We start from the raw sequence: 10,767 nt of genomic DNA on the forward strand, positions 1-10,767 counted from the left end.
CAGAACTACAGCCCAAGTTTCTGGCTGGAGTTTCTGACAGCACTCAGCAGCTGCAAGTGTTGTCTGAATGCTTCAGTGAGGCAAGAGGGAAACAGCTCCTGCAACAACTCTCTCTCATACATGCTTTGCTGCTGAAAAACATGGGTTTATTTCCTTTTTTCATGACAAAAACTGCTCCCAGCTGCATCGCATTTCATATGAAGAAACTGTTGGCTTTAGCAAGAGCTACAGCACCCTGAGTTTGCCCAGCTGAAAGCTGCCAGTGCTCTAGTTGTAGCTGGATTTAGAGCACAGGCTCTTTCTTTTGCAAACTTGGTTTATTTGGGGTTTCAATAATATCACAGAATCATAGAATGGTTTGGGTTAGAAGGGACCTTAAAGATCATCTAGTTCCAACCCTCCTGCCCTGAGCAGAAACAGCTTTCACTACATGAATGTACATATTTATCAAAGTTCAGCAGTCTTGCTAACCTCAGTAGTGGAGCTTGATTTAAGTGATTGGAAGAATGAACAACTCCAGTACAGCTTGTATTAGACTTGGTTTGATATACAGTGATGTAAGTCAATATGGATTCCTACATTCCAAGGTCTCACTAGAACCTGACACCATCCTGACTCCTCCTTTCTCAGTAAGTTTGAAACTGGTGACAAGCATTTGTTCCTCAGATTCTGCAGAGGGCTTTTAGCTGCTACAATAGACCTTCTGATAAAGGGAACCTTGGTGAAGCTGCAGTACAAGAGTTTGTGTGTCTAGTGACAAGACTGAGGTGCAGTAGGACCTCTGGTCCAAGCACATTCCAAGTTAAGCTCAGAGGAAAGCTGAATCCAAACCTTTCATCGTGACCTCACCAGAAGCTGCAGACTTCTCCTGGCATTTCCCAGAAAAAAAAACCTGACTGACTGTTTGGGATAATCTCTCCTAATTTTCTAGCAATTCTTGGGAATGCCAGAAAAACAGAACTAGAGAGACCTTGGGCTAAGAAGTAGCAGCAAGAAACCAATGAACAGTGGCGTTTTGAGTATGAACAGTGTGAGAAACAAGACTCACTCTTTAAAATTTTTAGAAGTTTAATAAGGGATCAGAGGGACCATACACAGTGCTGGGGTGCATGGAAAAGTGCCAGAGGCACACCAATTAGCTTAAAACAATTTTCTTATATATTTTTTTCATTACATTAGTTAAATGCATATTCATAAGGATTATACATATTAAAACATTCCTGTGAGTTTACATGTTCTGGGAATTCTTTTGCTTGGTTTGACTGTGTCTTGTCTTCATGCCATCCTGTAGATGAAAGTCATGTATTTTATTTCTTCTTGAGGCTGTGTTCTGTTGTTTGACATTTCTTGATAAGTGAGTGTCAGTAGTGAATCCCTCCTTGCATTTTTTCTCTTGGTGTTTATTTTCCTGGTTCCCTTCAATGTTGCCTTATAATTCAGATAAGATACTACACAAGTACATTAAATCAACATTATCTGAGTTATTCTCACTATTATTAGTTAGTTAGAGATAAAAAGGCATTTAACGTTACAATGCACAACATATAGTCTCTATTTTAATATTTTTCGAAATCCTTCACTATAATATATATTTATCGCACTACACTACACATTGGCTACAAAAGCTGACAGGGTACACTATATTAAAGCAGTTAATAGTGATTTTAAAAATCGTTGTAATTAATAGTAATTTGCAAAAGCCAATACATAACAGCAAAAGGCAATGCCTGCACAGTTAATTATAGGAAAGAGTAAGACTTTATTTCAGGTGTTCTCTTCAGTTATTTAAGGTATCCTGTGTTGTCCAACATACTCCCAAATCTGTGAACTATTTCCTTTGCTTGTAGGATCAAAAAACTTAGTTATAAGTGTTTTCATTATTATCCCACAGCTAGCAAAGGCAATGAAATAGATTTTGGAGCTTGAAGCTACTGCTCAGTGGAAAATTTTCATCAATTTGGCTACGTCCTCCTCTCGTACTGGGGGTTTCCTCTGGCTGCCAGGCTGCAGGAATTTCTTTATTGTGGGGATATTGCTTATTCTTGCTTTGAAGCGCTACAAAACAAAACCAAAAAAAGCACAGTGCTTGAGAATCTGTGCAGCTGGCAGACATTTCCATTTTATCCACACTCTGAAAGTTACATTAAGGCTTGATGCTGCAGAAGAAACTCTGTGCCTCCCCCTCTCATGCATTTGGGGTGGTAGTGACAGAACATGGCATAAAAACAAAGAGTAGCTGGGGCCAGCTAAAAGTTCTTAGGGTATCTGATTATTTTGCACATCACTTCTGACCCTCCCACTCTCCCATATTTCTCAGCCAGTTTAAATCAGTGGTCATTTCCAATTCATTATCCATTCAGACTGCCCACTCATTTACCTGCAAGTGAGGAAATTGGGCAAGTATATCAGGTTTGAACTCCTCTGCCATTAAAATGAGTTCCAGTAATTGCACATCTGCCCTGCTCAGCTGGTTGCCGACCAGGAAGTCTTTTCCATGGTCTTTCAAAACCTAAAAACACAGAAGCAGAAGGAGATGATGTCTTTTCTCTGTCTTACTTAATAGGATATCTTGAAAGCAGGGCCATCCATGGCATGGAGCTGTCTGTGAAAGAAGGAGATGCAGTTCAAACATCTGTAGGACAAATACTGATCTGATGGCACTGCCATCCTAGGCATAATCTAGCAGCTCTTTCTCTTCTGCACTTCTGTCTGGCAGCTCAGTTGTGCTCATCTTGCCTTGGCTGCTGTAGCTGCACTGAAGAATAAGCTGCATGAGATAGAGAAGGAACTGTCATGCTTTTACATAGCATGTATGGTAGAGGGCCATCTGCAGCTCAGGAGGAATCTTGATGTCAAAGCTGATGCTGTAGTGTCTTCTGTCTGAAACAACACACAGATACAAACATGGACATTTGGGAACTCAGTGTGGGCTGGGTTTTCACAGCTTTACATCTCTCCCAGACTGGAAGGGCCTTCTGTCCCCTCCATAGTGTCCTGTCTCCACCTTACTCCCAGCACCACCAAAACCAGACCATTTATATTCCAGTGGTAGTTTTTCTTCTGTTTTCTTCCACAAAACTCTTGTGGATCCATGATGGCTGTTCAAGATACCAGTATCAATTGAGCTACAAACTCTTTGCCACATACCTTCTCAAACACTGGGAAGTATCTGTTTGTTGCCTTGTCCATCATATTAGCAAAATGCTGCTCTTTTTTGTCTGCTGGTTGTATTATATACATCATGAGTAACTCATTCAGATCAAACATTCCTTCCACGTACATATCGATTCTGAAAGGAATAGATCCACTTGGTCAGGTCAAACACAAGTAGTTGTGAACAGCACAATTACTCCTCACATAACCTCTTTGAGATGCTGGGAAATCCCAGCCTCTTCTTTCCCACACACACAAACCCAGACAAAGTTCCCTCAGGAATGCACTTGCAGTGAGGGCAAGCATGGGGGAGTTTGGGTGAAGGACAAATACAAAATTCCAAGGCAAAAGCTAAAGACTGTACACTCTCAATTCTCACTAGCACTGATACCTCTCTTGACTATGGGTTTTGGAACTTGACTAAAAATTGCCATGTGTGCCATCCAAACATGTTATAAATCCTATCAGACAGGACAACTTTAACAAGAGGTCCATATGATTTCTAGTAAATATCTTGACATGTGTTTACCAGGGCTTACTAAACTGAAGTATACAAATATACCCCAGGTCAAAACATATGCCCTAGAAGTCCTGTCCTTTCATTGCCTGTTATTAATTCTAATTCTATACTAATTCCTGGTTATTAGAGAGCGGAGTGATTTTGTTTCCTTCAAAGACACTGCCCTGAATGTGGTGAGGAGAAAATGACGCTGCCGACAGCTGCAGGAGAAAATGAAAAGCAGCATCAGTAAGACAATCTGCCCCCCTGAGTGCTTTCTTCTGATGACTGCATTGATCTCTGATTGATGATTTATGGGCTCACATGCCCTGTCTAATCGAGCTGGCTACCACTGCTGTAGACATCACCTGCAGTCAGAGCCATCTCATGCTGCACAAAACACTGCTCTGCCCACTGAACCTCGCTGTGAACTGGGGTATCCTCGTGTTACACTGAGCTACAGTGTGAGCTGGGCTCTAACAAGCAAAGGTGGTAGTGTCACAGTACAGGGCTCTCTCCTTCAGGTCCTTCCCACAGAGGTTGTACTTCGTTGCTATGTAGTTGGCAATGGCTCTGGTCTGCACCAGCTTCATCCCGTCCATCTCTACCATTGGCACTTGCTGAAAGAGCAGGGATCCATCTGAGGGAAAGGGAATAACACAAGGAGGTGTTCAGTCCCTGCATGACAACCACAAGTGTTTGTTAGGCAAAGGAACCACATGGATTACTTTTTATTTAGAATCTGAATCATTTAGGTTGGATAAAAAATATTTAGACCAACAGTGGAACCTTTGAGATTTGAGGAAACAGCCAAATGCAGAACTTTAAGCTGTCATATACTGAAAAATACGTGCACTGCATATCCCTAAATCAGGTGATTTTCATGGAGGTTAATGAACAGATGGGAAGGACTGAAGGATCTGACCCAGACACTTTCTCTCATGATTTATAAAGAAATATATTTGGACTTTCTAGGCACTGGCTAACACACAAGGTGGTGAATAATAATGAAAATAAAGAAGAGTAAATATAAGAGCTTGAACTGTCTTCGTGACTACTTTATTAACTTTACAAATGGCATCTCATCTATACAGGCATGAAATCAGAACCATGAGCGAGTTCCATGAGATTCCTGCAAGACCCAAATATCAACTGGCGTGAGGATGGAGCCATGCAACTCTTTTGCAAGCTTGCATGAAAGGAGTGAAAATACCTTCAGAAATAGAGGTATCTCTATTTAAATCAGAGATAGGTTAGAGAAGTGAGTGAGAGTTATTGGTTTTTGAAATCATATTTCTTGATTCCAAAAACTGATCAGCTATGTACCTCTGTGTAAAGGTGTATTTACCTTTATGCTGTGTCCCAAATACTTTTTGAAAGGCAGCCTGTAGCACAGGTATCAAGACATTATTCCTAACGGACAGCAGGACTGCAAATGCTACCCCTAGCTCAGATTTCTTTTGACAGGCCAGGTGAAGAGCACAGACATGTAATTTGGACTGGAGGAAACATAATTATCATGTTCAGGAAGATGGAAGCTGAAGCTAGCACAGTGGGAAGTTGCCTTGGGAGACAGGAATGCAGCTGAGGTGCAAGCAAACTCAGAAATCTGGAACTCCCTTTTCATAAGGATTATAAAACAACAACTTTGTAGGCAACCTAAAATGCTAATGAATTTCAAGAGGATCTGATGACAAAAGCCTCTGTTGCCATAGGATGGAGGGCAATGGACACAAGCTGAAGCAAAGGAGAGTCAACCATCTGAACTTAAAGAAAGGCTCTTTGACTCTCCGGGTTGTCCAGAGGAGCTGTACATTCTCCATCCTTGGAGATACTCAAACCCAGCTGGACATGGTCCTGGAAAACTGGCTGGAGGTGGCCTTGCTTGAAGAGGGCATGTGGAATAGACAGTCATGAGAAGTCCCTTCTGACCTCAGCCCTTCTGTGATTCAGTGAAGACTGAAGTAACTGGGTGGGGGATACCAGCTAACACACTGCAATGTGCACCTCTGGGACCTTGTGTACAATCCAATTAAGAGATTTTCTTTTCAGGACACTAAGACATAAGAATTCTTAGGTGTACTCAGACAACTAATTCTAATTCTAATTCTTCTTATTATTACTATTGCTTCTGTTACTATTTAAAAGGGAAGGAAACTTACCCTTCTGTAACTTTGTTAGATCCTCCTTTTTTTCTATGAAAGATTCTTCAAACTGCAGGAAATAGAAAAATTCTGTGTTATTCCATGTTTTAGGTTCTTCTTCATTTACGTAAAGAAGGTCTAAAGACCCCTATTGTGTTTTGGGAAATTTGATTTGTTTGAAACGTATGTCATATTCGAAAGCTGTCAGGCCCATTGGCCATCACTGTAACTGCAAACCATGGATCTGGAAACATAAATTCCCCACACAGATTGTGAAACACTCCATCTCTGGTTTAGTATCAGAATCTGTCAGAGGTCAAAAAAATTACTCTGTGGTTTACAATATATGGTACCTTCAAGGGTAAACTACCCTGTAGTAGCAATAATAATCTCTTGCTATTTTGCATGTTGGAATTTAACTGAAGGTACTCAGAATTGCAGGTGCTTGACCTCTGGATCAGAAGATAAGAAGCCAGGATCTGCTGCTGGGGTTTAAAATTTCTTCTTTCTCTAGCTACAGGGGAGAAGCATTTGTGGTGCTACCAGCAGGCTTTGCACATGATGTGTGCAAGTGAGACAGGAACTTGCCCCCTGCTTAGGGCAGGCTCGTGGTCACTGTTGGCTTGCTCAGCAATGCACTAAATGCAAAGTTTGAAACTGCTGCTCAATCACACTTCTCATACAGAACAGTAAAAACACATATTGGTCACAGGATCTCAGTATAAAAGACCCGAGGCAAACCTCAACCCCAGCTGCTGCCAGTAGCCACCGAATTGGTTCCATCCGGCCTCGTCCATTGAAGTAGTGCAGCTTGGGTTTTCCAGACATGTTTCCTCGTGCCGGATTTCCTAGTATCTGCAATGAAGAAATAACTTTTGCAGTTGTGAGTCTACAACTGGCTCTTGAAATAGTCTTGTTTGAAATCAATGATTTATTGTCCAGGACTTTAATCAATTAACAGAGGAGGTAAAAGTTAGACTATATTGAGAGAATGCCTTGTATCATTCCGCCTAAAAAATGCTTCTTACACATGCAGAATAGTTAAGTAGAACCCTGTACAATTAGAGGAATATGCCTAGTCAGAGAATCAGTGAATCAAAATCATTTGCATCCAAAGTGTTCTGTTCTGACCAAAAAGCAGAGGCTGCTCTCTGTGTATTTTGGCATGATTTCAAATTACAGTTTACTGTTTAATCAGATACATGCTATAAACTCAGCAATTGCTGTGCTTTCTCCAGCAGCCACTATGCTCCATTAAAACCGGCCAGAAAGGAATTCTTTCCCCCAATTCTTTCAACCTCTTTTACAGCACTTCCTGCTTCTGTAATTTCTTTAGAGAAGCCTTCAAAGACATGAAAATTGATTTTGTCACAGCAACATCAGATTTGCCTTTACCACAGGCATAACCACAGGGCAATGCTTGCCTGGTCCAGTTCCAACTCTGCTGGAATTTCAAGCAACAGCAGTTCCTAGGAAGCAACTTAAAGCAGCCACAGTTTCTCGGCAGGCTGTCAGCCACTCCACTCAGACCCACACGTGCACAACAGCAACAAGCACACACAAACAGTGCCCAGCCTATGCCAGCCTCACAGCATTGATGCACTGTCAGCAACAAAGCTGAAGCATTAACAGCAGCAAAGGGAAAATGCCCAAACCCCCACCATACTCCCCTTGCAAAGAACATGCCAGCTTCTTGATGGTACGAAGAAGAAGGTGAGAGGAGCCACTCCCCAGTTGTGAGCTACATTTAATTTTCCTACCTCTGTATACCTCCAAAGCAGCTGTAAAGAATTCAATATTTGGTACACACAACCATATTAGTAAAGAAAGTGCATACACATATTTAATCTATAAAAGCCATTCACTGACTAAGTTCCATATACAACTCCCTGCATGTCCAAAATAAAAAAACCCATTTACCTTGTGCACAGTGTAACCCAATCTAAGCTCTCAGCAGTTCTGCCTTGAGATTATATAACCCTGTAGCCCCTCCTATAGAGAACTGCAAACAGTTCTCTACAAATGGGAAACCCCTTTCTCTTAAGCAAACAAAACCAATTAGCTCTGTTTAGTTACTTCTCACCTACAGGAAATAAATCCCTGACTAATGCTGACTATGTACAAATGTAAGATAGAGGAGAGGTCATGATGATTGGGAACATCTGTCCCAGCACAAAATGGTAATATGCCTTCTATTTTCATTACTTCGTACCATGCTAGTTAAAAATAATTGTAATGGCTGAAAAGTTCACTCGGTTTAAAAGAACACTGCTATGCCCATCTGTGGAGGAAGCCCAGTCCTCTGACAGGCATCCTCCCTGGAGATCTGCCCCCTAAGATAGTATAAAACTGCCTAGTCACTGTGACTAAGCTGTGGACATCTTCCTGCCTTAGGATCCCATGTTATCTCCCTGTTAACTATTGGTCATCTTACCCTGGTTTCAGACCATAGGCCCCTTTTCCAGTTCTCCCCTTCCCTATAAAAACCTGAGCTTCTGCCGAGATCAGGGTTAGATCATCAGTGGCCCCCTTGGCTGAAGCCTGCAATAAAGGACCCTGTGGAACGCCACATGGTCTGTCGTCTCTTGTCTACATGCAGCTGGGGTAACCCATGAATGGAGCTGGCAAGGCTGATCTGAGCTGATCACTAAAAGAGCTGATCAAGCCTCTGCCTATGCTCCTAAGGGTTACTCCTGACTGGAAATTGCCTGGGACTCCCCAGACAGTGACTCCTTCCCAGGATGTTTATCTAGGTTTGTTGCCAGCAGAACTGGGGGTCAGAGAGACCCTCAGACCCAGCTGAGACACCAATCCCACTTTTATTCTAATATTTTCTGGTTTTCTACTTCTAACACCTTGCCACTTTATGTAAGTCACATCAACTAATTCAGCTCAAATCTTTCACATGCTTCCGTGCTTTGCTTAGTTATATTCTTTCAGGATACTTCTTCAGAATTTCACAACTGGACAACTGGGTGGAGCTTTTTTTCCTTCTCTTTTTCTGTCAAAAGTGTTTCCTTGAACATGACTCAGTGAAAATACAGACCAAAGACAAGTGTAAGAGACAGTGAATGAAGTGTGGTATCAGAAGGCAAACTGCTCTCTGCACTACTGACTGCTTTTTTGGTTGATTGTATTGATTTCAAAAAGTCAATACAGAATAAACTCCCATGTCCCCTCCTGTCTATCTAATCAATCTGGTTAATATTGATGCAGGCATTACCTGCAGTCAAGGTCAATATATACATGCAAAATGTTGTGCAATTGCCCTGATCATAACTGAGAGATGGGATATTCTTCTTATGCTACACAGAGAGGTTGTATATATTGCAGTGTGTCACACATAAATAATTGGTTGTTACAGTACAAGGGTGTCGTGGTTTTAAACCAATAACTAAGAAAATTACTTATTTCTTGCTGCGATATATGGATTAGAACAAGAGCAAAACAGGCATAAAACTTAAAAGGAAAAAAAAGAAAGTTTATTGACAAACTACAATAATAAGAACACTAGAATAAACTTCCAGAAAAAACCTTTTCATCCCCTATTTACTCACTATTCCCTTGTTCACATGACAACAGAGACAAAAACTTTGGAACTTTGATGGTTAAAACAGTCCCAATTCTTGCTACAGTCTTTTCACCAGTCTTTATAGAGAAACGGAAGTTTCTTCCTGTTAATTTATGGAGTTTCTCACAAGAAAACTATTTTGTTATAGTTTTCTATTGCCCTAATGTTAGCTGCCCAGAGCTGCTATTATTAGAGTTCACTCCTCCCATTTTCACATCACTCTGAAGTGTGTATGGGCCATGAGTCTAGAGATAGCATTTTTAAGGATAAGTTATTCAAAGGCAAAAAAGTCTTCTTCATCTGTTTCTGTGAGCTTCACTAGAAAACAGTTTTCTCATTGCCTCTCAAGGCTTCAAATCTCCCAGCACTTCACTATACCATAATTACTCTACTTTTTACTCAAATTTACACTTTGAACACTTTATTCCTCTCTAGATACTGTATCATGAATTAAAGGAGCTCTTTTCAGGACTACATTGTCCATCTCCATAGTTTTAACAGAAAAATATTTCAGCTTAATTAAAGCATCTTCTTAATTCTCTACCTTTCCTGAAGCTTCTTTTCTTTCCTGTCACTGGTAGTTTATAAAGTCTCTTTTCATGTTGATCTCTCTCTCTCTCTCTCTCTGGATAAAAAGATTAATCTGCAAGTCTCATCTGGGTAATGAAAGAGTTAAAATCTTGCCCAGGCTTTGTAGATGGTTTGGGGATCTCTGCCGAACAGGAGCTGGAGCTGTCTGCGATGGAAAGTTCTTCATAGCTGCTCTGGATAGTGTAGTCGCCGCCCCAGCCCGCTGCAGGTCCAGAGCCTCTCTCCTTCTTCACTGGGCAGTTTCTAGTGAATTTAGTTACAGCAAAACCTGCAGCCGAGCCAGAGATCGGCTCGGCCCGGCCCGGGCCCGAGGAAAACCTTCCCCAGGCCCCGCCATCTCCCGGCCGGGAGCCGCTGGGCCCAGCCCCATCCCCGCCCGGCCGCATGGCCTGGGCAGGGACGGGAGGCCTGGAGCTCCGCCACCCTTCACAGACAGGAAACAAAGAGAGCCCAGAGAGCTCTGCTTTTACACTTTAAGGTAGGGTTCACAAGTTGATCCTACTTTTCAATGGCCTAAACTGCTGTCAATTCTCAGCAATGACCGATAATTGGTCAGGAGAAAAGACTCCAGGCAGTTCCCAGCAACTCCAACTCCCTTAAAGGTAAAGTAACTCCATGACAAAGGGTCTTTCTCCTTCACTGTCCTTCCTGTACATTTGCTGCAAGTGTTGTCTGAATGCTTCAGTGAGGCAAGAGGGAAACAGCTCCTGCAACAACTTTCTTTCATACATGCTTTGCTGCTGAAAATCATGGGTTTATTTCCTTTTTTCGTGACAAAAACTGCTTCCAGCTGCATCACATTTCTTATG

General features: G+C 41.8%; 1 protein-coding gene across 4 annotated transcripts; it reads right to left on the reverse strand.

The window, feature by feature from the left end:
- Positions 1-1,050: 1,050 nt before the first annotated feature.
- LOC111942858 (glutathione S-transferase-like) lies at positions 1,051-10,438 on the reverse strand. Of its 4 annotated transcripts, none has more exons than XM_086876041.1 (7): positions 9,912-10,438; positions 6,538-6,651; positions 5,815-5,866; positions 4,160-4,292; positions 3,148-3,289; positions 2,378-2,509; positions 1,051-2,055 (listed from the first exon to the last, which is right to left on the reverse strand). In XM_086876041.1, the coding sequence occupies exons 2-7, from the start codon at positions 6,622-6,624 to the stop codon at positions 1,936-1,938; spliced, it is 666 nt and encodes a 221-aa protein (XP_086732167.1). In that variant the 5' UTR covers positions 6,625-6,651; positions 9,912-10,438; the 3' UTR covers positions 1,051-1,935. The 4 variants fall into 4 exon arrangements, with proteins under 4 accessions (XP_086732167.1, XP_086732166.1, XP_086732168.1 ...); XM_086876040.1 differs by lacking the exon at positions 9,912-10,438 and adding an exon at positions 7,717-7,866; XM_086876042.1 differs by lacking the exon at positions 9,912-10,438 and adding an exon at positions 7,557-7,577.
- Between the last annotated feature and the right edge of the window lie 329 nt (positions 10,439-10,767).

This window comes from Cyanistes caeruleus, chromosome 2 (assembly GCF_971803275.1).
Source record: "Cyanistes caeruleus chromosome 2, bCyaCae1.hap1.1, whole genome shotgun sequence".
NCBI lineage: Eukaryota > Metazoa > Chordata > Aves > Passeriformes > Paridae > Cyanistes > Cyanistes caeruleus.

What these genes read in the sequence shown, in the direction of transcription:
- LOC111942858 (XM_086876041.1), bottom strand. Translation starts at nt 6,624, where the DNA reads ATGTCTGGAAAACCCAAGCTGCACTACTTCAATGGACGAGGCCGGATG. An exon ending in TCTAACAAAGTTACAGAAGG is followed by an intron (nt 4,293 to 5,814) that starts GTAAGTTTCCTT and finishes CCTTTCCCTCAG; the next exon opens with ATGGATCCCTGCTCTTTCAG. An exon ending in GACCTGAAGGAGAGAGCCCT is followed by an intron (nt 3,290 to 4,159) that starts GTACTGTGACAC and finishes TATTCCTTTCAG; the next exon opens with AATCGATATGTACGTGGAAG.